This window comes from Danio rerio, chromosome 14, assembly GCF_052040795.2.
Source record: "Danio rerio strain M-AB ecotype USA chromosome 14, GRCz13ab, whole genome shotgun sequence".
In the NCBI taxonomy this organism is placed as follows: Eukaryota; Metazoa; Chordata; class Actinopteri; order Cypriniformes; family Danionidae; genus Danio; species Danio rerio.
Genome location: NC_141034.1, coordinates 37,746,019 through 37,773,389, shown reverse-complemented (window position 1 = coordinate 37,773,389; position 27,371 = coordinate 37,746,019). Strand labels below are relative to the sequence as shown.

Below are 27,371 nucleotides of genomic sequence, written 5' to 3'. Positions count from 1 at the left end.
GCCTTTTAAAATATATTATTGTATATTTGAAATAGTGGGCAGCACGGTGGCGCAGTGGGTAGCAATCTCGCCTCACAGCAAGAGGGTCGCTGGTTCGAGCCTCGGCAGGGTCGGTTGGCATTTCTGTGTGCTTGTTCTCCCCGTGTTTGTGGGTTTCCTCCGGGTGCTCAGGTTTCCCCCACAGTCCAAAGACATGCTCTTTTGGGTAAGCTAAATTGTCCGTAGTGTATGTGTGTGAACGGAAGTGTATAAGTGTTTCCCAGTGATGGGTTGCAGCTGGAAGGGCATCAGCTGTGTAAAACATATGCTGAATAAGTTGGCAGTTCATTCAGCTGTGGCGACCCCTGATTAATAAAGGGACTAAGCCGAAAGGAAAATGAATAAATGAATATTTGAAATATGGCAGGGTGTCACAGTGGAGCAGTGGGTAGCATGATCGACTCATAAGCAAGAAGGACGTTGGGTCGTGCCTCGGCTGGGTTAGTTGGCTTTTGTTTGGAGTTTGCATGTTCTCCCTGTGTTTTTGTGAGTTTCCTCCAGGTGCTTCGATTTCCCAACAGTACAAAGACATGCACTATTGGTGAATTGAATAAGCTAAATTGGCCATAGTGTATGAGTGTGTAGGGGTGTTTCCCAGTACTGGGTTGCAGCTGAAAGGGCATCCGCTGCGTAACAACATATGCTGAATAAGTTGGCAGTTCATTCCGCTGTGGCGACCCCTGATTAATAAAGGGACTAACCCCCAAAGAAAATGAATGAATGAAATTTGGTGGCGCAGTAGATAGCACTGTCAACTCACAGCAAGAAGGTCACTGGTTCAAGCCCGGCTGGGTCAGTTGGAATTTCTATGTGGAGTTTGCATGTTTTCCCGTGTTTCCCTACAGTCCATGTGCTTTAGGTAAATTGGGTAAGCTGTAGTGTATGTATGTATGTCTTGGTCCTCTAGAATGGGGGTTGAGCATTGGGCTCCCACCTCGTAAAAATTAGATGTTACAAAACACCAACATGGTGCGACAAAATATCAACTTTGATATAAACAGCCCTGGGAGTAAGTAGGTAAGTATATTTGAAATATACTAAGTTGCAAATATACAAAAATAAAACTAGCATATTTAAATATATTTATATTTAATCTAAATCTGAATTTATATATATATATATATATATATATATATTTTTTTTTTTTTTTTTTTTTTTTTTTTTTTTTAATTCAAGTTTTTTTTTTTTCTGGTTCATGACAAAATAATACAAACACATATTATAAATGATCACTGGTAGGCCTGCTTAGCGTAAAGCCCTGATGTATACAGTGGTTACTATGAACTAAAGTACAATATTATTAAAAAAAAACATCTGAGAAATCTCTAATTGTGTTAAAAGACATTGTCACATAAGGCCAAAAGTCTTCCTACACTGTGATACATACAGGGACCCCAGCTTTGTCCTTTTTATGTAATGTGTAAAGTAAACATTCATACGAAGCTGTTTTAGTCAATATATTGGCCATTTCTTTTAACTCTGGAATTTTGTGTGTTTTCTAGTGTTTTAAGATGACTCTAGCCATGTGTGTGTGTGCATATACTGTACAGTTGAAGTAAGAATTATTAGCCCCCTTTTTCTTTTCGTTTTAAAATATTTCCCAAATGATGTTCAACAGAGCTAGGAAATTTTCACAGTATGTCTGATAATATTTTTTCTTCTGGAGAAAGACTTATTTGTTTTATTTTGGCTAGAATAAAAGCATTTTTACATTAAAAACTTTAAGGTAGAAATTATATGCCCTTTTAAGTTGTATTTAAGCCCCTCTATAAGTATGTTTTTTCTATAGTCTACAGAACAAACCATCATTACGCAATAACTTGCCTAATTACCCTAACATGCCTAGTTAACCTAATTAACCTAGTTAAGCCTTTAAATGTGACTTTGAACTATATAGATGTGTCTTGAAAAATATCTAGTAAAATATTATGTACTGTCATCATGACAAAGATAAAATAAATCAGTTATTAGAAATGAACAGAGGGGCTAATAATTCAGGGGTGGTATATATATATATATATATATATATATATATATATATATATATATATATATATATATATATATATATATATATATATATTCATTCATTCATTTATTTTCTTGTCGGCTTACTCCCTTTATTAATCCGGGGTCGCCATAGCGGAATGAACCGCCAACTTATCCAGCAAGTTTTTACGCAGCAAATGCCCTTCCAGCCGCAACACATCTCTGGGAAATGTATGTGTATATATATATATATATATATATATATATATATATATATATATATATATATATATATATATATATGTGTGTGTGTGTGTGTGTGTGTGTGTCTGTGTGTGTGTGTGTGTGTGTGTGTGTGTGTGTGAGTGTGTGTGTGTGTGTGTGTGTGTGTGTGTGTGTGTGTGTGTGTGTGTGTGTGTGTGTATGTGTGTGTGTGTGTGTGTGTGTGTGTGTGTGTGTGTGTGTGTGTGTGTGTGCATGAATAAATATATAACGGTAAAACCCTCCTTGTGCTTTTTTCTGAACTCCATTCTCCCTGAACTCCCTCAGCCTGAACTGTACTCCACATATATAATGAATAGGTCATTAATGTTTCTGGTTTGTTGTTTTATCTGATATGTACCATCTCAACCAAAGCCACCTTTTAAAAAAAGAAGTTCCTGTCTAGTCATGTGACTTCCTCAAGCGTTTAGTTCTGCACTCCAGCGATCAGAGAAGCGCTTTTCTTCTGCCTCTTCCTCCGCTGGTGGCTTTTGTCTCTCTGACAGGAGCGAGACTTTCACACACACCTGACGGCTGGGAGACACTGACCACCATCATGTTACGACGGAAACCATCCAACGCTTCGGAAAAGGAGCAGAGCCAAGCACAGAAGAAGAAGGTAAGAGTTTGAATCTGCCACACATGAATGATGCTCCTGCAGGTCATCTATCACAGAATGTGCCAAAATAACTTAAAACATGACATTGTTGGTGACTTTTCATTTAGAGATGAGAATAGTTGTGCTATTGTTATTGGTTCCGTTTGACGTCAGACTTGTAACTTTTAGAGTTTAAGAACTGAAACCATATGATTGTTTTTGGTGAAATGCATGGCTGTGCAGCAGTTCCTGTAGACACATCAGACCGCACCACACATCCTGAAGAGCTGCTTCTTCACAAAAAAACCATCCACACTCGCCTCCTGAAGTCAAAGTCTCATTTACATACATCTTCACAGGCCGCTCCACTTCTTCTTGTTCTTGTTTTGCGGTTAACTGCTTTGACAGCATTACTCTTATTTTCCATTTGATTCAGATCTTGCGTGTAACAACGATCAGTTTCGATATTTCTCCTCTCTGAAACTGCAGGTGTTTGGTAAATGCATAAAACCCCAAGTGGAGTGAGATCTGACAGTCTTGCTGTTGTGCATTATGGTTGATGTTTTTATGCTTTCTTTTTTAAACCTTAGTCTTTTTCATATCATTATTCAGAGAAGTAGAGTGACATACAGTACAGGTGATGATCATTGTCATGGTGTAAATGAAAACTTTTCCACATCATCTCAAAAGTTGCAGCTTCCTCTTTGGTTAGAGTTTAGATTATGAGTAATAAGTCTGTCAAAATAAATATTTCAGCATCATATGATGATGATGATATGAACGTTGTCACTGGGTTAGTAATAATAATAGGGAATTTTGCAATTATTCTAATGTAACACACTCAAAAATAATGACTTGCTGCTTGTTTAAACCACTTATTTAAAATGAGCTGCTAAGTTCTTTTGGGACAATTTGATTATTTTATGTTCAATCCACTTAAATTTGTAAAAATCAGTACGTTAACTTGATTGATTTGTGTTGGGACAACATGGAATTATGTGGAGCCCAGCATTTTTTACAGTGCAATATGCAATACTGGAAATATTAAATAGACAGTTCACCCAAGAATGAATTAAGAAAGAATTAACTTTTTTTTTCACTCACCTTCAAGGGGTTTTAAACCGTCATGAGTTTCTGAACACAAAGGAACATATTTTGAAACAAGCTGAAAACTGGTAACCATTGACATCTACTGTAGGAAGTGCAAATACCATGGAAGTCATTGGTTACAGGTTTCCAGTTTTCCTATAAATGTCTTTTTTTGTGTTGAACAGAAGAATGAAACGGAAAAAAGCTTTATTTTAGGGTGAACTATTTCTTTAAAACAGATAGATCACCCCAAAATGAAAAGTTTGCCATCATTTACTCACCCTTCACTTTTATCCAAACCTGAGTTTCTTTCTTTAGTTGAACACATATACTGAAAATGTTGAGGATAGTCCAGTAAAACAATTTTGGGTAGAAGTACATAAACTAATAGAAAACCCTCAATATGACACTATACCCTTTCACTTCATGGTTATTTATTTTGGAAGCTCTGATATTCAGTAAATAAAGTCAATCTGAAAAATACTTGTGTAAATATACCGATGTATATATAGTTTGTGATATTATTTATGTCACCATTTTATTGTTACTGTTATTTTCATATAATTTATTTCATGAATCTTTTGTATTGTGTTTTCTTACTTTATAGTTTGTAAAAAAGAAAAATGTTTAGCAATGGGAAATGTGCACTCTCTTAGTGAAATCGTTGTACTGTACACATTGCTACTATAAAATAAAATAAAAAAAAGATTTTAAAAAAAATATTGAGGGTAAAAGCAGCCAATGAAATCTGTAGTATATTTTTTCCTACTATGGATGTTAATTGTTTGTTTGTTTTAAAAAAAAAAAAGTGTTGTGTGTGTTAAACAGAAGAAAGAAATTCATTAAAGTTTCGAATCACTTGAGTGTAAGGAAATTTCCCTTTTTGTTTGTGAACTATCCCTTTAAACATAGACAAGATCAAACAGCAGCTTTTGTTTTCCCAGTATTGACGTCTTGCGTTTGGTTTTCTTCGTAGACTGCAGTCTGTTGTGTGATGTTGTCTAGATAGTGCACAGCTCTGCAGGGATTGGCTGCATGTTGGTTTTGAAAGACCCACTTCCTGTGCTGCAAAAAAGTGGCACAGTGAAAACTTCAGATAAGAGCAACAAGTCAAACTGGAACAAAGATGCCGTGCATCCCTCAAAACCCACACTGAATCACATTTATTAACAAAACGAAAATGTCTTAATCTTGAATGAATCGACTTTGGGTAAACTTTAACACGTCACACTGCACAATACAATCAACAATCTCACATTCTTAACTAACAATACAAACAAAATATGTAATTATTATTTTCATCTGAGGCGCACGTTTTTTTGCTGACCTTTTATTTTAAGTCAAGTTGGCTTTATTGTCATTTGTAATAATATACAGTGCAATACACAGTGAAACGAAACAGACAAAAACCAAGATGGCAGAGCCTTACATTTCTGTGATGGAAGTATTCTCATAATTTTGAACACATGGAAGAAAAGGGGATTATAGTCTCAATGGACATTGGCTTAAAAATACAAAAGTAGCAAACACATTGCTTTCAACTTTTATTATTCTGTATATATGAAATGTAGAGCATCAGGAAGTTCTCAGACGGTAACATTATTCAAAATATTTTATTTTATTTTTTTTTAAGGTAAATGAAGGTGTAGGTTATACATTGTCATTAAAAGCAGAGCTCGTCTTAAAAAAAAAAGAAAGAAAAATACCTTGCAAGTTCTGTAGGGAAAAAAATCAAGCATCAACCAGGTAATAAAAAGCAACGCAAAAATAACTTAAAACTAACGTAACGTTACACAACTAGTTACTTTTTTGGGGAGTAACTCAATGCTGTAACACGTTACTTTGAAAAGTAACTTTCCCCAACACTGTATAATAGACAGTTAGGTTGAGGTTAGTGTTTGTGGAATAAATCAGCATCTACTTGACTGGTCAGTAACTTGTCTGTTAAGATGATTAAAATGAAATGTTATCCGATATTAAGCAGAAAGTCTGTAAATGCTGTAATACTTCTAGCCCACATTTAGTTGTAAAGTTGCTAGAACATCTGAAGGGGTCCAAAATGAAGAGCTATAGGAATTCACAGATGTGGAATTTCCTGGCAGTACCGATAATTTTATATTTAGCCAGTATATATGCAAATAAAACAAAATTTGATCACATAAACAAAAGGTAAACAAATATAACGTACAACCAGTGGATTATAACACATAAGTTTTTAGTAATAATACATCAAGCTGATACTTGTCGATAAAATTAAATTGCGTTTCCGGTCTGATGCATTCAGGTGCATATGAATGGAAGTCTACTGTATATATGGGGAGAAAAGTCCAGTGTGACCGCGGCTTAAACTGTGCTGAGCTGTGGCCCTCCAGGACTGAGTTTAACACCTGTGAGATAGCCTAACACATTATTATTACCAACATTATATTACGTCAACTTTATAATGTAAAGTTTCAATGAATACATTCTCCTTCCTGTGAAACTGTGCTTTCACAAACAATTCTTTTTTTTCATCCGTCCTTCAAACACAAGCTGAAAGCAAGTATAATTCATTCTTGTAATGTCCTCTGGTCTATGGATCTGAAAAGGATAATGTGTCTTTTTGTTCTGCTCAGATGTTGCTCTGGGGGCCTGATAATGCTTCAGAATATTGATCAGGATATTTGCTTGTGGAATTACGATAACATTTAATGGTCATTATAATATGATCTCTCTGTTAAACTGAAGTGGATTTGTTCATGATGCACAGAGATACAATTTGGTAAGTCTGATGCTGGATGATTCTGCATTCAACCAAAGGCCACTGAGTTATGATGAGAAATAAAAGAACAATCCATCTATACATCCATCGTATGACTGTGCTTTCCTCTGTCTAACTTCTTTGACTGTTAATATGTCTGTGTTCACAGCCTCTGCAAAGATCCGCTAGCTTCAAAGACTTTATGAAGTCAAAGCCCTCGTCACCTGTAACCAACCCTGAGCCTCTGTTGAACGAATCAGTAAGTGCAGGAGAGATTCATTTCATTTGTTCAAACAAAAGATGTATAATGAGTAGCTGTGCACATTACTGTCCAATATCTGTTGTCTTCGAGAAGTAAAACAACAGTGGCATCTGTGTAGAAAAATCTTTATTTAATAAGCTTTCAGTAGCCAAAGCAAACTGCTGAAATGATACTTAAGCCACACTGTTTTAAAAATATCTAGACAGATGTCATCCTCTCGTGAAGCATTCGAGCAGAGAGCCTGCTTCTGTCTCATTTTAAGAAACTGGGGTCGTTTGGGCACATCTTATATATTATACTTTTGAATTTTGTATTATTTGTGAAACAAGAATATATTATACATTATGTAAATTATTATATTGTGTGTTATACATTTGGGGTTAGTAGGATTTCCTTTTTAAGCACAGATTCGTGAACTTGACTTTGTTTAATAAGGTAGTACAACCTTTTTTTCACAATCATTGGTTTAACTTTGTTTTATTGATGCTTATTAGTCAGAGAGTCACAGCACCCAATACAGAGTCACAAAACATCAACTGCTCCAATCTAGCAGCAGAAAACAATTAGCTCACATTTTCTTTCTCTCTGAATTAAGCAATACAATAATATATTCTTGCATTAAGAGCTTAAACACAAATAAAACATTTTTTTAGAATACATTCATCAAATTTAAAACAAAATGTTCAATTGTTAAATATTTACTTATTACTTATTGTATGTAGTTTCAAATGAAATTATTTCTCAAGTCATTATTGCTTTTATTACTATTACCATTAATAAGAATAACATTAATGATAATAATAATAAGAATAATGACAATAATAATAATCATTAATATTAGAGGCATTTCAGAAGGATCATGTGACTCTGGAGTGGACTGGAGCAATGAAGTTGAAAATTCATCTTTAAAATCGCTGGAATTAATTTTTTTAATTTAAGGTTAATTTGATTCAGCTTAATAATTTAAGGCAACCTGGATTTTTTTTTTCAATTTATAGGATAGATAATATAATATTATAGATATAACACTATGATATAACACATTGTTTGCCTTACAGCAAAATTAAAAAAAAACATATAAATACAAATATGCAAAAGGTACAGCAGTAGAAAATTAATTAATTTAAAAAAAATTAAAAATGCAAAGAAATAATAAACGAATAAAAAACACTCTCCATTCACAGCTTTGCCATAAAAAACTTTTTTTTAAATATAGAAAGGGTTGCCAGATAGTGTCAATTATTTCAGTATTACCACAAATTGTATACTTTTTTTTAATTTGAATAGACCATTTCAATGTGGTCATGTCATTGGCCCATGAACATTTCCTGCTTGTTATCAAACTGTTTCATAACTGTAACAAGAAGCAATTCAATCAAAACTTAATGTTAAAACAGCTCTCATACCATTATTTATCAATGTGTGGGTCTTTTTGGATGCTCGGAAGCTATAGAAATTAGAAATTGTTTTTGTTTACAGCCCTTAAAATGCTTTTTAGTCTGCATTAGATCAGGCATCCAGTGTACATAACTGGGTGGAGAAGGATTTTTCCAGTTTAATGTTATAAGCCTTTTGGCAATCATTAAACAGAAGGCAAGTTCATTTAACTCACAATCATTATTATTGATAATTAATATTTCTGGCTGTGCTGTGGGTAGCGCTGTCGCCTCACAGCAAGAAGACTAAGCCAAAAAGAAAATGAATGAATGAATATTTCTTTAGTACCAAGTCAGTCTCTGATAGTTGATGAAAAATGTTATTACATTATTAGTATTACAAAGTAAAACAATTGTTATAAGAAATCATAATAATGTTTCAAAATATTTTTAACAATATTAGTTTTAATCAGGTTAAATATATACAAGCAGCCTTGTTTAGAAAAGGCCTCTTTTAAAAACTAACTAAAAAATCCAAAAGCAGCAGTGTGTACAGTTGAAGTCAGAATTATTAGCCCCATGTATGTTTTTTCCCCCAATTTCTGTTTAAGGGAGAGCTTTTTTAAACACATTTCTAAACATAATAGTTTTAATAACTCATGTATAACAACTAATTTATTTTATCTTTATGTGATGACAGTAAATAATATTTCACTTTATTCTATTCAGCCTAAAGTGACATTTAAATGCTTAACTAGGTTAATTAGGTTAACTAGGCAGGTTAGGGTAGGCAAGTTATTGTATAACAATGGTTTGTTCTGTAGACTATCGAAAAAAACATAAAGGGGTTAATAATTTTGACCTTATATATATTTTTTTTATAAAAATGCTTTTATTGTAGCCAAATTAAACAAATAAGACTTTCTCCAGAAGAAAAAATATTATCAGACATACTGTGAAAATTTCCTTGCTCTGTTAAACATCATCTGGGAAATATTTAAGAAAGAAAATCAATTCAAAGGGGGGCTAATAATTCTGACTTCAACTGTATATTTTATGTTTTAAAATAACAAACGTCTCATTTTGGTGTCATCATCAAAATAAATGGGTAACACTTTACAATAAGGTTTCATTAGTTAATGCATTTACTAACATGAACTAATCATGAACAACACATGTACAGCATTTATTAATCATAATTGAACATTTACTAATGCATTATTAACATTCAAGTCCATGCTTGTTAACATTAGTTAATGCACCATGAGTTAACATGAACTAACAATGAACAACTGTATTTTCATTAACTAACGTTAACTAACATAAGCAAATACAGTAGTAAATGTATTGTTCATTATTTGCTCATGTTAGTAAATGCATTAACATTAACTAATGAACCTTATTGTAAAGTGTGACCAATAAATGCATAATTTAAGGGACTTTATGTACATAAGTGTATACCCTTCACTTTTTAAGTGTCTTTTAAAGGTTTCTTTTTAAACTTGTTTAAAGTGTCTATTTTGTTTAATTAAAATGCAGTCAAAAAATAAATAAATTAAAATACAAAAAAATAAACATGACACATAATAATGTACAGAAAAGTGCAGTTTTGTCTTTGATCCACATGCATAATACCTGTAACTGTAAATATAAATGAGTAATAATATACATGTTAGCCGTTAATCAGTATCCTCTATGATAATAAAACACAGTGTTCTGTGGAAATGCCAAGTTGCAATAAAAGCACAATGCATCTATAAGAGACTGCTGTAAAATCCCCTCAGCACTGTCAGGTACTTTAGTTTTTTTGTTTATGCCTTTGATAGCAGCACATGTTGTCCTTGCAGTAAAAGGAAGAGCCTCTGACATGATCTTTTAGGCCTCAGAAAGGAGGAGCCGAATTGACTCACAATGATAGTGACGCAGAAACCACTGCCACAGACTTTACTGGAAATCCTCCTGAGAACAGCGGTCCAGCGCCTTAAAACTAACACTGCATATAGTGCGGTTATAGCACTGATAAAGAATGCTGATTCAGCTTACAGGACAAGGGCACATCAAAACGTTCATCAAAAAAAAGCATCAAAATAAAAGGCACATCAAAAAAATCTGTAATTTTGAAAAAAGCCCACAGTGAGGTTACTTGAGGTAAATCAGTTCATTGTAAGGCAAAGACAAAGTTTCTTTTACGTCTTAAGTTCACCAAACAACAAGATATGAGGACAAGCAACACAAATATCAATGTTTATTCAAGGACTTCATAGACTGTTTTAGACAAGAGGAAGTTTGATGAATCGAGAAGACAAATTTAGTAGATACTGACGAAGTGGGGGAAGAAATAAAACTTAAAGCTTAATTGTTTTGTCAAAAAATGTCTTTCAGCTGTTTGAAGCTGCGCCACCAGAGGAATCAGGGAAAAGTCACGGGAAACTGGGAAAGAAATGGAGAAATGTCATAACGCGCACAATGACCCGTAAAACATCCAAGATGGTACAGAAAGCCCTTGCAGAGGAGGGGGTGAGTGGAAACTTTCAGGTGTCTTTTACAGTACGATGCAATGATCAAAAGAAACAATATTTATTCATCTTGGGTAATGTTAAGCTTTGTTGGATAGTTTTTTTTATTCAAAATACATTAAAAAGTTATATTTATATAAAAAAATATAATGTAAAAGGATTAAAATGATGTATAAGTGTCAAAATTAAAAAAAATGTTTGGTGTCTTTGGTGTATATAGTTTGCAAATACATTATATTTGTATTAAAAATGAAAGAGTAAAGGGGATGACCTTATGTCAAAATGAAAAAACACTGGAAAAACCAAATTCATATATTTTGGTCTATCTTGTAAGTGTTTTATGACTTTTTGGACAGTCTAGACGGTAACTCTTTTGTTAAATTGATGTACATTAAATGTATATTGTATATTTGTGTATATAAATACGTCCAAAGACCTGTGGTAAAGGTGAATTGGGTAAGCTAAATTCTTATGGAGCTAATATTATGCCAAAACTATCTGAATTTGATTTGAATGTGTTAATTTGAATTATTGACGATTGTAATTTAATAAATCTGAATTTTATATTAAACTGTTTTGAATTTCTTAACTTAAATTTGAATTTCATAACTTGAATATTGAACATCCAAAATGTAAGATGTCTGAATTTTTTTTATAGATGTATTTTTCAAACTTTTTTGTGTTCTGATTTTGTTTGAAATATGTCTATATGTCTATAAAAAATTCAGCCTTGAAAAATTCAAATGTCTTACATTTCAGATGTTCAATATTCAAGTTATGAAATTCAAATTCAAAACATTTTTTACGGCATATAAAAATTCAGATTGATAAAATTACAGTTGTTATTAATTAATTCATTCATTCATTCATTGTCTTTTTGGCTTAGTTCCCTTTATTAATCTGAGGTGGCCACTGTGAAATGAACTGCCAACTTATCGAGCACATGTTTTACGCTGCGGATGCCCTTCCAGCTGCATCCATACACATTATGTGTACGGAAAATTCCTGTGGGGGAAACCGAAGCACCCGGTGAAAACCCACGCGAACGCAGGAAGAACATGCAAACTCCACAGAGAAATGCCAACTGACTTAGCCGAGGCTCAAGCCAGGGACCATTCTGCTGTGAGGCAACAGCACTACCTAATGCGCCATTGCGTCACCCTGCCAATATTTCAGATGAACACAATTCAAATTCAGATTGTTTTGGCACATTATTAGCTCCATACATTATCTGTAGTATGTGTGAATGAGTGTGTATGGATGTTTCCCAGTGATGGGTTGAAATAAAATAAAATAAAATAAATAAAAATAGCTAATACACAGTGGCTTCAGTTGGGACAGTATGAGACTGTATGACAGCACCTACATGGAGCCCTTCTGCGGCAAAGCCCTTGTCATAAAAATGAAAATAAAATTTGTTGTTCAAAAAATTTGTTTGATTTTACACATTTAATTTTTGCGGAAACTTTACGAACTTAAAAAAAATATTAACTGCACCCACATAATTAAATAAAATTTAATTTTAGATAAAATCTAATTTAAATATTTAAATTTTATTTTATCTAATTTAAATAAAAATAGCTAATACACATAAATGCATTTTACTACAGTATTGTAAAATATTAACATGTTTAAAAATATTTTTATAGAACTATAAATTTAAAAATTACATGTTTTATTTTTATTATGTATTTTGTGTAAACTTGACCTGCAAGAAACCAGCCACCTTACCAACTTTACCCATGAAGCACACTTAATATAACCTAAATTTGTCTCCCCCATGTGGATGATATCAGGATTACATTTTCAAGATTCTTGGTGATAATAATATGAACTCAAATAAACATTGTGGCCATCTAAAACGTGTGTGTTTCAGAATGAGAGTGGTGAGGACGGCTCTATGTCCCCTATGTCTCCCACTGACTGGACGCCTGATCTGACTGCTGGAAACAGGACATCAGTGTGCTCCAACAGCTCAGAGGACACAATCCACAGCCCGCTCTCTCGCCAGCTCTCTGGATGTAAGCCATCTATAAGCCACACTACTGTATAAAGCTGGACAGACATCGCGAGCCTGAATGACTTCTGTTTTTATGCTGATGAGCAGGTGCAGACAGGCAGAGTCTAGACAGCGGATTCAGCCAGCGGGACAGTATGAGACTGGAGGACAGCACCTACATGGGGCCCTTCTGCGGCAGAGCCGTTGTCATAACTGACTTCACCCCCAGCCCGTATGATATAGACTGCCTCAAACTACAGGTAAGCTTTCCCAAAAATATTTGGATTGGGACTCCAAAATGACAGCTGTTATTATTTGATCCTGTATTAATGGATTCTTTCCTTTTTGTTTGTTTGTAATTCAGTTTATTCGTTAAACGTTTCATTTTAAGTAATTGTTTACTTAATTTATTTATCGTTGCATAATTATTGTGGCATTGTTTTTGTGTAAAGCAATCAATTTTCAATCCATTTTTTATTTCTGACTTTTCATTATTTTTATTTTTCAATAAGTAATTTATTTATATATATTACTGTAAAAAAAAAAGAAATTGGTGGTAAGTTTGAAAGTAGAATACAATAAAATACATGTAATAAGTTTAATTAAAATACATTTTGAAGGAGAAAGACTTAATAATAAAGTAGTAAGTTAGTGAAGTTAGTTTTTATTAGGTATGAGTTTTAATAAAATTGTATTATTTGTTTATTTTGATAGGATTTCTTCAAAACTCAAAAAAACTCGTCGTTTATATATTTTTTATCATTTATTCTTTAAATCTTCTGTTAAAACAATGGTGTTGTGTTGACTAGAATGAATAAACATGCCATCTTTTTTATTTTATGCATAAAATTGCTTTCAATGATGAAGTTTTGAAAAAACCTCATCAGTATTTTCCAAAAAAAAAAAACACTTTGTTTATTTGAAGTTGGAACAAACGTCAGTATTTTATAAAAAAAAAAAAAACTACATTTTACCAAAGAGCTTAGAATGACCAAGAGGCAACACTCAGTAGAACATTCCACTGCAACAGCAGCGCCCAGCAACAGCCCCGGGATTCTGCCATTTTGGAGTGAAAGTGATCGGCTGTCCATTGGATCTCGATCTCATTACTGTCGCGATGGCAAGCAGCTGCTTTGTTTTTTATTTATTTATTTAAAAAGCGCATTAAAGCTGAGATACAACCTGAAAGACGACAATACAGCACTTACTATCACAATCATCAGCACTTTTAATAGTTTAATTTACAGACTTATAATATGCTGTTGTTCTAATGTAGTTTTCATTCCAAAATGACTGCCAAATTACACTAGAGTGTCGCCTCTAGGTCATTCTAAGCTCTTTGATTTTACTCAAAAACTTATTTATAAATTGTAAAATCCAGCGAACAGGAGAAAATTAATTTTTTATAAGCAAAAATAATATTTCAAGTAAATAATGGCAAGATTTTGTGGACGCTAAGATTCTCTAAAAACTACAGTAAAAACAATTTCGTCATTTTATGTTTTTTTTTACCAGCAGCTAGGGTGCGGGAGAAAACATGTAAAATAACGGATGTTAAATTGCAGAAATTTCCTGTAATTCAAAAAGATTTCAGGAAATTTCTGTAATTTAACATCTGTTAGTTTACATTAGTTTTCCAGTAGCTGGGGTGAATAATGTAAAATAGTGCAAAACCGTATTTAATAATTCATTCACCAAAAATTATATAACTGCAACAATAAAAAACATTTTTAAAAAGAAAGCTATAAAATGGCTGTCACAATAGACCCCTTTCACAAGACAGTGGTGACACATTTCAGCGGTAATCAGCATCTTTAATCCTCTAAAGTTTTTAATATTTAGATAATTTAAGAAATGTATGTAGATTTATCAAATGTGTACTGTGCAGAAAGCGTGTTCTGCCCTGACATTTTTCTAAATGCACAGAAAGGAGACATCATCCAGATTATTGAGAAACCCCCAGTGGGCACCTGGACTGGCAAACTCAACAACAAAGTGGGCTCTTTTAAATTCGTCTACGTCTCAATGCTACCAGAGGAGGAAACGCCACCAAAAAGGAAGCGAAGCCACAGTCATGGGCACCAGAAAGCCAAACCAAAAACCTTGGAGGAAGTTCTGGAGAGAATAGGCCTGACTGTAAGCCTCAAGTTACTTTTGTTACTTTAACTCAATAATATGTGCTCAATAATAATTAGATCCCAGTTCAAAAGGAACTGATCATAGACTTCTTATGATTAACTCCATTAGGAGCTGGGATCTCTCCTGTCCATGCACGGCTTCCAGAGTTTGGAGGATTTTACTGGCCTGAAGGAGTCCCACCTGAATGATCTGAACATCACAGACCCAGAGCAGCGTGTAAAGATACTGAAAGCCACAGAACTGATTCATGACTGTAAGTCCATGTAGAATCAAAACACCATAAGAGCTTTTTACCCTGCACTTGACTTCGAGTTATGGTCATTCATTCATTTATTCATTTTCTTTTCACCTTAGTCCCTTTATTAATCTGGGGTCGCCACAGTGGAATGAACCACCTATGGTCGTTTTAATGTTTTTTTTTTTCTGTTTGTTTTTAGGGTGCTTTCACACCTGTGAATCGATTCATTTGTTCCGAAACAGGAATTAAAATTGTTACATTGTTGCTCTTTGTTCTTGGTGCGGTTCGCTTTCACATGGCAAAGTTTTCTAAATGGACTAAAACTCTCCTCACATTGAGTTTGTTTCAATCAAGCCCAGACCTCTTGATTCAGACAATCTTGTTTTGGAGAGGATCCGAGCGCGATTGCTGGATTCACATATGCCAAATGAACCGCGCTAACTGGGCAAACGAGACGGGTTCCGAAACAAAAGTCTAGGTGTGAAAGCACGCTTAGACAGGGTTAGCAAACATGCTTGATTTCTACTGAAATTGCTTGATTCAATCTCTTTGTGAATGTTTTGACACCTCCTGAGTCACATACTTGTGTACTGTTCAGTGGGGTTTTTTAGTAGTGTAGTGTGTTTTTTAAATAGTTTTTACAAGGAAATTCGCAAAAGATAAGCTCACTTTAAGGTCACACTTTATTTTGATGGTTGGTTTGTTGAATTGAAGTTACATTGCTTCTACATGCCAACTAATCCTCATTAGATTATTAGTAGACTGTTAGGTTGGGGTTATGGTAAGTTAGCATGAGCTTGTAAAGTTTCATATCCTCCTAGGGCTTGAGTGTCCTCATACATGGAAAGCACATTTTAGCTCTTATGTGGCTATTTTAAAATACTTTGAATGTTTTATATTTTGTTACAGACATGCAGTGTCATTCTGCAACGGTTTTGCAGCATGTGAAATGTTTCCAACCCTATTTTTAACTGTCCAAAATGGAAAACAAATTTTGTTTTTACTCTGATAGTCAAAACAAGTTTAAAAAAAAAAAAAAAAAAATATATATATATATATATATGCTTTAAAAAAAACATTCGGTCCACATATATGGACATAATTTTTCTCTAAAAAACAAAATAGAACAAAAAAAAAAAGAAAAAAAATTAAGTGTGAAATGTTGGACAGCTTAAGCACTTCATTCATTCATTCATTCATTCATTCATTCATTCATTCATTTCTTTTCAGCTTAGTCTCTTTATTAATTAGGCATCACCACAGCAGAATAAACCGCCAACTTATCCAGCAAATGTTGTTATGCAGCGGATGGCCTTCTAGCTGAACCCCATTACTGGGAAACACCCATACACTCTCATAACACTATGGACAGTTTTAGCTTACCCAATTCACCGATACTGCATGTTTTTGGAATTGTGGGGGAAACCGGAGCATCCGGAGGAAAACCCCCGCAAACACAATTAGAACATGCGAACTCCACACAGAAATGCCAACTGACCCACCCAAGACTCGAATCCGCAACCTTGCTGTGAGGTGACAGCACTACCTGCTGCGCCACCGCGTTGTCCCCCTTAAGCACTAGTTGAAAAAATAATTAATAAAGATGACAACCCAGTCCAGGAGACTCGAATAAACAGAATTTCTTTATTGAGACGTAATGGTTAGTCTGCAGTCAAACAGCACCTTCAAGAAGTCCACGAGTCTGCAAGAGCCTACAGAAGTGTTTTACAAGTGTGTACAGTCTGAAATCAAGTCTCATTTGAGACAAAGATGTTCTGTCTGTAATATGTTTTTAGGACGAGGAGAGTGTCTAGGTGGAGATGGCTGAACAAAGCATATAAATGAAGTATTGGAGACAGCAAGATAAACGGCTTTTCACAGCCTTCATCACATCAACATAACAGTGCCTATTCAGATATGTAGGTGTTAGAAACCTGCCCAGCTGCTGACCACACAAGTTTATTAACAAATGAGTTCCTTAAAAGAAACAAGTAAAAGTCACAGTCATTGAGACCCTGGCTGGTAGACAGGAAGTCCATAAAGACAATAGGATAAAATGTCTCCAACACTTGACCTGCTGTAGTTTTAAATAAGAATTATACAATATAAAAAACAGTGTATAACTTTTCAGTAATATTAATATCACTGTTAATATGGAACTAGATTATATACAGTTTTATTCCCACACACTCAGCGGTAACTACGTAGTGGACGAAGCAGCATTTTGAAAATTTGACGAGTGAGTAGGGTACATAGTGTATACTAGTGTGTCATTGAGATCGCTACTTCAGTCTCGTTAAAAGTGTTAAAGTATAAAGAGGCTAATGACAGGATTTTCTTGTGCTTTGGAAAGGAAGGGAAACTTGTGTTTTACACGAAGTCCTTTCAGTATTCACTTACTCTCCCTTTTAGTATTAACTAGCTGGAATGTCAATTTGATGGGAAAACTCTTAAACTGGTATGAATAAACAATCTCATTCCTACCTTTATAGTCCCAAATATATTGAATTGAGAATGCTCAAAAGTGTTCCTCCAATCAGTGACACAGACACAGCAAATATGGAAAACAGGAATTTAACTGAGGACATTAAAGGGCACCTATGATGAAAATCATCTTTTGTATGCCGTTTGGACAGAACTGTGTGCAGGTAGTGTCTACAGTCATTTTGGTGTGATATTAAAAAGTCCTGATAATAAAATAGGATCCAAATCCCTCCCATTTTGAGGTAACGTAGGAGTTTGGTTTGCCCCGCCCACTGAATTTATTGATAGCCACATATTAACATGTTTACGTAGTAACAATTAAAACTACATCTTTGTAATGAATTACAGCAATTTTACTGTCTTATCACCACAGCCGCTTGTCAGTACAATTAAAAAAGAAGATGCTTAAATCCTGGTGTGGGGACGTTAAGTCAGGTTTATTTTATACATTAAGAACAGTTATCCATACAGCAGTGGATATTAACGTGTATCGTCACAGAAAATCCCAATATTCTCACTTTTTTATAATTTGACTACATGTATGAAAACAAAATGATGAGGTGGCACACCCTCTATTAAAATATGATAGCAATTTATAGTAAATGCTAAATATTTTAATATTATGGTTTTTATAGTTTAATATATTATTTTTTAACCATACTATAGTATAGTTTTTTTTTACTGCATAATAGTATTTACAGCATATTTACAACTATTAATAAATGTTAGGGCATACTGGAACATTAGCTAACTACAGTGAACTGATCAACTGTAATAAATACTGAAGTATACTGTAGTTTTTACGGTGGTTTATTGCAAAGATATTGCTGTTGTGTAGTTGTAGAGAACTAGTGTAATGGGTCATATGTTTATATTACAGAAGTTGTTGTATTAACAGCAACTACAGAATTACCACAATGGATTAATTGAAGTATTGTACTATAGTATGGTTCAAAAACACTAATTACTATATTATTTTTCAAGAGGCTCGATCACAAGTTTCAAAACCATTTAGTTTTTCTTTTTTAAAGAAAAACATCTTATCAGATTTACAATCCCTATTTTAAACTCCCTGAACACATTGTTTGTCCTGTCAAAAATGAATAGAGAGCAACCAGGCGTCTAAGATCTTTAACAAGGACAAATTGTTAACCCAGGGTTAATTATGAGTAGCCTGAGATGCGAAGGAACCAAATGCCATGTTTTGAAATGAAAGTGTAAAATTCCTACAGAGTCTAGACTGCCTATTTTGCCCATCATAGTTTGTATTTGTGCATTATGCAATCTGCAACAGTCTGTTTGATGTACTAATTTTCTTTTATGTTCTCCAGCGGAGGATGAATCCGATGCAGAGGAGCAAAAGACTGAAATGCCACGGGACTCGGGTTGTTATGAGAGCACAGAGAACCTGGCAAACGAACGCGAGGAGCCCCAGGTGGATTCCCAAGCGGAGCCAGAGACAGATCCAGACACAGAGATAAAGCTCAATGCTGTACAGGAACAACTTGAGGTGATGAAGGTGGAGGAAAGCCCTGAGACTCAGACAGAGTGAAGCCACCAGTGTATGTTCCTTCATTTGATCCTGCTTCTTTGTAACTCTCTACGATGATGGTCGAGAGCATGACATGTCCACACACTGGATTAAATCACATGAAGAAAAACATTTCCACATGTACAGCCCAAACTGAGGCCAAAAACATCTCTTAGATGAAGGTAATCATCAATGGAAACAGCTCTCTTTGACATTGTTGATGTTCAGAAAGTGACACCACTTTAAAAATCTAGGCTTAGCTTTTATGATTTTGGTGGGAAAAGGAAGCATAGTAGGAAGCAAATAGTGTTTGTGTTTTATCCCAACTTCATAAAATACAAAGCATGGTGGAACCTTTAAAATCAGATTTACTTGTAAGGTTGTTAAGCCATCCTTTCTGTTAAATATTTCATGTACTATACATTCACCGGCCACTTTATTAGTTACACCTTACTTATACCAGGTTGGACCCCATTTTGTCTTCAGAACTGCCTTATCCTTTATGGCATAGATTTAACAATATACTGGAAATACACCTTTGAGATTTTGATCCACATTGACATGATAGCATCACGCAGTTGCTGCAGATTTGTCGGCTGCACATCCATGATGTGAATCTCCCATTCCACCACATCCCAAATGTGCTCTATTGGATTGAAATCTGAAGATTGTGGAGACCATTTGAATACAGTGATATCATTGTCATGTTCAAGAAACCAGTCTAAGATGATTCACACTTTGACATGGCGCATTATCCTGTTGGTAGTAGCCATAAGAACATGGGTACTCTGTGATCATAAAGGGATGGACATGGTCAGCAACAATGCTCAGGTGGGCTGTGGTGTTGGCAGGATGCTCAGTTGATACTTATGGGCCCAAAATGGGTCAAGAAAATATCCCCCACATCATTACACCACTAGCCTGTACCGTTAATACAAGGAAGGATGGATCCATGCTTTCATGTTGTTGACGCCAAATTCTGACCCTACAATTCAAAAGTCACAGCAGAAATCAAAAATCATCAGACCAGGCAACTTTTTTTTTTTTTGTTAGCTGAAAAGATTGGCACCCAGTGTGGTCTTCTGCTGCTGTAGCCCATCCGCCTCAAGGTTGGGCATGTTATGCGTTCAGAGATGCTCTTCTGCATATCTTGGTTGTAATGAGTGGTTATTTGAGTTGCCTTTCTATCAGCTCGAACCAGTCTAGACATTCTCTGGCATCAACAAGGCATTAACGCCCACCAAACTGCCACTATTTTCTCTTTTTCAAGACCATTCTCTGTAAACTGAATGTATTTCCACTAACAACCATGCCACGTTAAGTCGCTTTAATCACCTTTCTTCCTCAGTCTGATGCTCAGTTTGAACTGCAGCAGATCATCTTGACCATGTCCACATGCCTAAATGCACTGAGTTGCTTCCATGTGATTGGCTGATTAGAAATGTGCGCTAACGAACAGTCGGAAAGGTGTACCTAACAAAGTGGCCGGTGACCTAACTGTGATTCTCTAATATCTGAGAAGCTTCTTCAATCTTCAAACTAAGTAGCATTTTATCTACTACTATTCTACTGTTTCTGTCATATTGAATGTACAAAGTAATATGCAGCTGATGCGCTCCAAATGTATTTTATTTGCGAAGTATGAAAGAGGAAAAGCATATATTGTTCAGTTTATGTATGTGTACTTTCATATTATGCTTTTGCTTCTATTGTCAAAGGATTTGGTTCCTGTTTATGGTAATGTTCCTTGTTATGCGGTTACTTTGGTTTTCGAAATGATGATTTAATACTTGTTTCATTATTAAACTTCCGTTTGTTTGTTTGTATGATTTGTTAAGAATTATTGACAAAATCACAATGTAGTCTCTTCTTTATACATTACACCACAAAACAATAGTAATAATACCTTATAATTTAATGAACATACATATACACACAAATTTATGAAGTAGAAAGTGAGGAGTATGAGGATATACATGATCACAGTGTTATTACCAAGCAAAGTGAACATAACTCGTAATGGTGCATCGTTTCCAAACATCTAGAGCAGACCATCGCTTGCTAATATTCTGATTTACACTTTACACTGACTTGGCATTACAGACTTAAATTTTCTTGCGCCTCATTTAGGAATTTGCATAATGACACAAATTTCTTGATGGAAAAAGGGGATTCATTGACTAATTTAAAGCACATTTCCATATACTCAGTAATACCTTCAACCTACAAATGAATATTAACATCATCCATTCGCAGTGCAATCAATCACCTCAACTTCACCGCATACAGTACTCGCCCAATAAAAAAAAAATCCCATTTGCAAGAAATTAACCATGATCTGATAGAAGCATTCGGACTACATTTCCGAGTTTTATCCTAACACATTCTTCATCAGTGGAGCCACTAGCAATCAATCAAACTAAATGAATGTCACTTACCATTCCAGCTTATACACTTCTGTATGATGGCACTGGTTTAAGAGCTGGCCGTTCTGAATGAATCAACCACACAACAATACTGCCTGTGTTTGCGTCTCTGAAACAAATATAGCTGGTTATTAGAAATCCATGTAAAAATGGAAGAGTCCCTGATGTGCAGTGCCTTATAAGTGGCCATCAACATATTATGGTGAAATAAGTAAATGTGACTACAAATACGCATTCGCTTATACACTGGGGGCACGTTCTGCTACAGTAAACATGGTGAAAATAAGGTGTGGAGCACAATTTAAAGAGTTCTCAATTGAATGCAGAAGCATGCTTAAATAAAGGTTTTCCCATGCCTGGACCAATCATTTTCAGATGGAAACCAAAGCGTTTTTCTCTGATTAAGTGCACAAACACCAATTTCCTCAAAGGGATAGTTCACACAAATATTTCACCACCATTTACTCACACTCAAATGCTTCTAAACTTTGTTGAACGTTGGAAAAAACCAAGCATTGAAACACAAACAACAGTTGAAAAAAATAGCCATTGACCTCCATAGTATTTTTAGTTCTTACTATGGCAGGCAATGGCTTTTTTTAAGCTTTCTCCAGTATTTCTCCTTTGTGTTCAACAGAAGAAAGAAACAGTTTTGGAACAAGTGGAGGAAGAGTTCCACCATTTTTGGGTGAACTATCCCTTTAAATTGGTGCACAAACACACAATTTAGCCTTGAGTAGGGCTAGAAATTCATACAGATGATGCTAAATGATGGCAGACAGTAAAGGAAAGACCTTGCTATGAAGGAAGAACCTAACTTCAAGATCAAAATAATAGCTATAACAACAAATCAGGCATGTTTTCCACTTCCTTAAGGGAATTTACAGCTTTTCGATCAATTTTACATTATGTACATTAACTCCATGGCTTTTTTTGCAGATCATTAAGCGCTGTATAAAAATGATGGTGTTACTTGCATGAGTATTATTAGGGCATTATGGAGACTTGAGTTTGATGGTAGAGCATAGATAAGGCACTCTTACTGATGCAGATCGACCTGTACCGACAAGCATCGCGCTTTCCACCATCCATGCTGATTGTAAAAATCAAGTTTGGAGTTTTAACGTCCTGTTGTCATGGAATTGAATCACATTTATGACTGATTTACTAAGCTGATCCAAACGGCCCCATCATCATGAAGCAGATTCTTTAGGCCTCGGTTTATGGCTAAAGCACTTTTCCCTATCACACTTTGTCCAAAATAAAAAAAAAAAGTCTAATCCAAAGGGCATTCAGCACAAATGACTACAGAAGCTAATAATGGGTTTTACCGGGCACACAAATGCTTAGGAATAATGGAGGCAGGCTATACAGAAAAAACAACAACATTTCATGAGCTCTTCTGAGGGAAATAATGTCTACATTACGCTTCAGGGCGGCCCATTCTCATCCGATTCAGTCTGTGGTTCCCCTATTTCCCTCACCGTGAGTTTCATCATGCTGTGATTCAGAGAGTAGAGTCACATAACCTCCGTTTCTCATCTTGAGTTCAAGTGGAGGATTCAGGCAAATAAAGCGTCCCGTTCTGTGAGAGTGTACGGACGGCTCTGAGCGTCAGAGTTAATCAGCTGTTCTGTGTGGTCCTTCAGATTTAGAGGTCTGTGAAAACGCTGTTAAAGCTAGTGGGTGGACTCTTTAATGACCGCAGGGGCGACGGCGTTGGGAGATATTGGCGAGGAGGGTTTCTCTTCTTTTGGGGAGCTGGAGCTCTTCTGGGTGCCTGAACCAATGCTGGGCTTGGCTTCATCAGGAGTGTGTTCATTGGGAATCAGGGGAGCCGAGGATTTCTGCAGGAAAATGAATACACCGTCAGCAATCGAGTAGTGGTGTTCACATGCATGCAGTCATTCATAAACTGGGGTAAGTATACACTATTTGCTACTTAAAAAGGAGGCTTGGGGAGCCTTGGAAGATTAACACGCTCAGGAGTGAGTAGGTGTCTTGATGATGATGATGATAATTATGATTAATGAGAATTCAAATGATATTTTCAGTAGAAGACGTCTTGTTGGAGAACAGAACAGTTATCGTGAGTCTTGTGCAACATAAACATTTTTTAAAATGTTTTAAAGTCTCCCTTATTGGAGCCGGTGGCAATAAGTGGTGAGGGGCAGCACGGCGTGTGTTTGCCGGTGTGGGAATCTAGGAGAGTTGAAATTAAGCAATACGAATTTAGAAGTCCACTGCTTGAGAATAGTCCAGAGACAGTGTTGCCAGATATAACTGACTTTTTCTAACCCAAAAGCTGTTCAAAACCCACCCAAACGCAAAACAACACACACCCAAAATATTAGATTTATATTTTATTTAAATTGAATTTATTTAAATCTAAATTAACCGAGTTGCTTTAACGGTCATCATTTTTAACCATACAGCATCTAACACCAGCAGTCACAGAACCACAACATTACTGGATCACATCGAAAAACTAGGCCCTCTCACTCACACACAGCACTTAATGTCTTGTAGATTACACTCCCTATTAAGACTATGTTTTACTTTCGAAATGGGGTATAAATTAGTCCCATTTGGCGTTTTAAATTCTTTTGAACATAATTAGGTGCTGCTTGTCAAGCAGGCAATGCTTCTATGTTTGTTCTTGCTGTTAATTGTGGAACAAAAATGATTGATAAAAGTGTCATGATAAATTGCCGGAAACTGCCCAATCTGGCAACACTGTCCAGAAAACAGGGTCACTGTAAACTTTGGTTCCGACCACAGTTGTTCGCAAGGGTTTGATTATTGTGGTCGCCGGATTTCCAGTTACCTACTATGATTTCTTACAGTTTCTTACACCTTTAGTGTGAACGCACAGTAAGTACATTTTTTGTGATAAGATTGTGAAAATAGTTCTAATAAAGATGGATCAAAAACTGTTGTTTAAAACATAATTATAATCATTTTATTATAATTAATTACAATTACTATAGGGGTTTATGTAAATTATTATTTAGAATAATATTATTATTTTTGTAATTATTAAAAGATTATTATAGCATTACTTTGCCCAGTGTAAATAAATGAATAGGAATTCAAATGTCAATAATCATCAGTAATTAAAATAAATCTAATTATAGTTAGTTGTTATATAGTTTTTATGTAATTAATTACTACTCTATATTATTATTATAACTATTATTATTATTATTATTATTATATACTATAAAAAAATAATTGAAAAATTATGTTAATTATAATCTGGGGGAGGCCGATCCAGCCTCTCTTGATATTTGAGGCTCTGCACTAGTTCTGAGAGAGAGAAAATAAATAAATTGAAATTCATTTAAAAAAGTGAATATAAACGACTAAAACTGACTATGAAAATTTAAATATTAAAATGGTAAAAAATAAAGAAAAAGTAATTTTTTTAAAAATTCTGTTAATTGTATTAACATTGTTATAGGGGATGTAATGATTCACTTAAGTCACAATTCGATTGTTCGCAATATTAGAGCCTTTTCATTTTTTCTTTAATGCCACACATTTTTTTGCAAAACACATTTTCTCCTATAACTAAATTGCTGTTTTAAAACAAATTCTAAAGAAAAATATAATAATACAAACTAAAGAAGACTCATTAATACAAACACACTAAAACTGTGACTGTGCTGGGATTTTACATTTTTAAAAAGAAATATCAGCATATCAGCATATCAGCATATCTGTGTTTCCTGCCATAAGCTCAATGAGTTCAACATTTCTACCGGTTTGAATAGTCACATATTTGAATTCATTTTCATTTTCAAACCGCTCACAGTGAATCATTATATCCCTAATTGTTATCTGTGGTTGTATATTTCAGTACAATTGCAAAATTACTATACTACAATTTATTATAATAATTTTCAATCTTTTTTGCAGAAACATAACAATATAAATAAATATTTATTTTTCTGGTATAATTAAGACTACAATAAAACACAACAAATTGCATATAACACCCAGGTTATAAAAATTAGAGGAGTTAGCTCTATTATTATTTGCTCTATGAAAGTCACATCAAGTTAAAACCACTTAAAGCATCCATTTACTCTATATGGTTCTTTTCCCTGGCCTTATAACCCTTCCAGCTCTTAGAGTAATTGATTTAGGATTTTTGCAGACTCACTACTCCAACACACACACAGCAAGGCATCCAGCAGTATTTCTGCCGAACACTCGCTCACTCACTCACTCACACTTACTGTGGTTTGTGTAGCAGGATTGCTGCTCTTATTGAGAGGAACAGTAGTCGCACCATTAGAGGGGGCGGAGCTACACGAGTCCTCCAGCATCAGCCCTCTTCTGTCCAGCACACTATAAAAAAAAATAATAAACCCCAAAAAAATATATTATGCTTTGTTCAGATGTGGCTGTTTTTCTTGTTTTAATACAATTTATTTTACAAACTATTTCTTTTTTAACATTTAATCATACTCCAAGACACATTGTAAAATGTTAATTTGCAAGCTGTTATCACTTCACATTATTATCAATATTAATTAATTAATTTTGTTTGGCAATTTAATGTATTTAAGCTGAATCAAAGTATTGATTAATCTTTTTTTATACATTTTGTTTTGCCAAAATTGAATGATAGTTTTCACAATAATATTATTATAATATTTAATGGAGCCCATTTGTATTCAACAGAGATAAAAGTAGAGATGCATCAGCTAATTAATAAAAGCAATAATTATTGAAAATGAAATTCGTTGTTAATGCTATTTCAGATTAGTGTAAATGGTGCAGCAGTAGAATAAACAACAACAGCAGAAGTGAAATATTACTATTAGTCACTGTTGCGGTTTTCAATGAAGGCTAATGATGTTACATTTGTGCACTGAATGGTGAAAGTTCATCTGTTCTTTTGCCTGTTTCAAAAAGAAAGATTTGTTGTTTATTTATTATTCATCATTTTTATATTTCAACAAATTCTGCTGCTTAGTATCTAATTGTTATTGTGTCTATATCCTAATTTCATAATGTGAATATAAATGGAGTACAACACTTGGGTCCGTGTTTGTTGCGTTCATTTGATTTTTAATTTTAACTGAAATAAATGAAAAGCGGAAACTGCAATTTTAGTTTTTTTTAATTTGCTCACAAAAAACTGAAAGAAATTACTAAATTTACATATTCTATCATTTGAACCACACACAGTTAGCAGTATGCTTAAATGGAATAAAAAACTTAAATCAGTAGTATTTCTAGACATTTGTCTTTAAAATAATGTCATAGTTAGGCCTGGGTGCTGATCCGCAGAGGACTAGTATTTGGAGGTTGACTTCATAAGCTCAAATTTAGTTGACCAATCAGATGAAAATGGGTGTTTCAGCACCGCCTACATGTGGGTAATGAACTTAAAGATGTTTATCTATTTTTCTACCCTGAACCAAAAAATAAAAATAAAAAACATGAAAATAGAGCCAAAATTTCATTTTGTTTTAATTTTTGTGAGCAAATAAACAACTAAAATATATGTGATATTTAAAGAACATTTACTGTTCAAAAACAAACTTTGCTTTACATTTAAGATTTAAAATGTCAAACTATGTCATAAACTATACAAGGCATTTTTGTATTTTTAAATATACATAAATATTACCCTGATTAACAATTTTATATAGTTAATAATCAGGAAA

At 34.4% G+C, this 27,371-nt stretch overlaps 2 protein-coding genes across 3 annotated transcripts in view; one reads left to right on the top strand and one right to left on the bottom strand.

The window, feature by feature from the left end:
• The first annotated feature begins 2,701 nt into the window (after nt 1-2,701).
• sash3 (SAM and SH3 domain containing 3) lies at nt 2,702-21,119 on the top strand. The gene is made up of 8 exons (XM_087281791.1): nt 2,702-2,908; nt 6,886-6,975; nt 10,737-10,871; nt 12,747-12,891; nt 12,978-13,129; nt 14,796-15,005; nt 15,117-15,261; nt 19,062-21,119. Exons 1-8 carry the CDS (start codon nt 2,846-2,848, stop codon nt 19,280-19,282), a joined length of 1,161 nt encoding a protein of 386 aa, XP_087137917.1. The 5' UTR covers nt 2,702-2,845; the 3' UTR covers nt 19,283-21,119.
• The window catches only part of zdhhc9 (zDHHC palmitoyltransferase 9), a 40,310-nt gene continuing 34,055 nt past the window's right edge, over nt 21,117-27,371 (bottom strand). Inside the window, exons 8-10 of one of the 2 annotated variants that reach the window (XR_015506830.1) lie at nt 25,932-26,043; nt 22,132-23,534; nt 21,159-21,862 (exon numbers count right to left, since the gene is read on the bottom strand). Coding sequence is in view for 1 of the 2 variants with exons in the window: in NM_001110026.1 (NP_001103496.1) it covers nt 23,367-23,534; nt 25,932-26,043 (280 nt within the window). In the remaining variant the exon portion in view is untranslated. 2 annotated transcript variants of the gene reach the window in all.

Coding starts and splice junctions, on each gene's coding strand:
- sash3 (XM_087281791.1), top strand. CDS start 2,846: ATGTTACGACGGAAACCATCCAACGCTTCGGAAAAGGAGCAGAGCCAA. Junction 6,976..10,736: donor AGCCTCTGTTGAACGAATCA/GTAAGTGCAGGA, acceptor AATGTCTTTCAG/CTGTTTGAAGCTGCGCCACC. Junction 12,892..12,977: donor CTCTCGCCAGCTCTCTGGAT/GTAAGCCATCTA, acceptor GCTGATGAGCAG/GTGCAGACAGGCAGAGTCTA.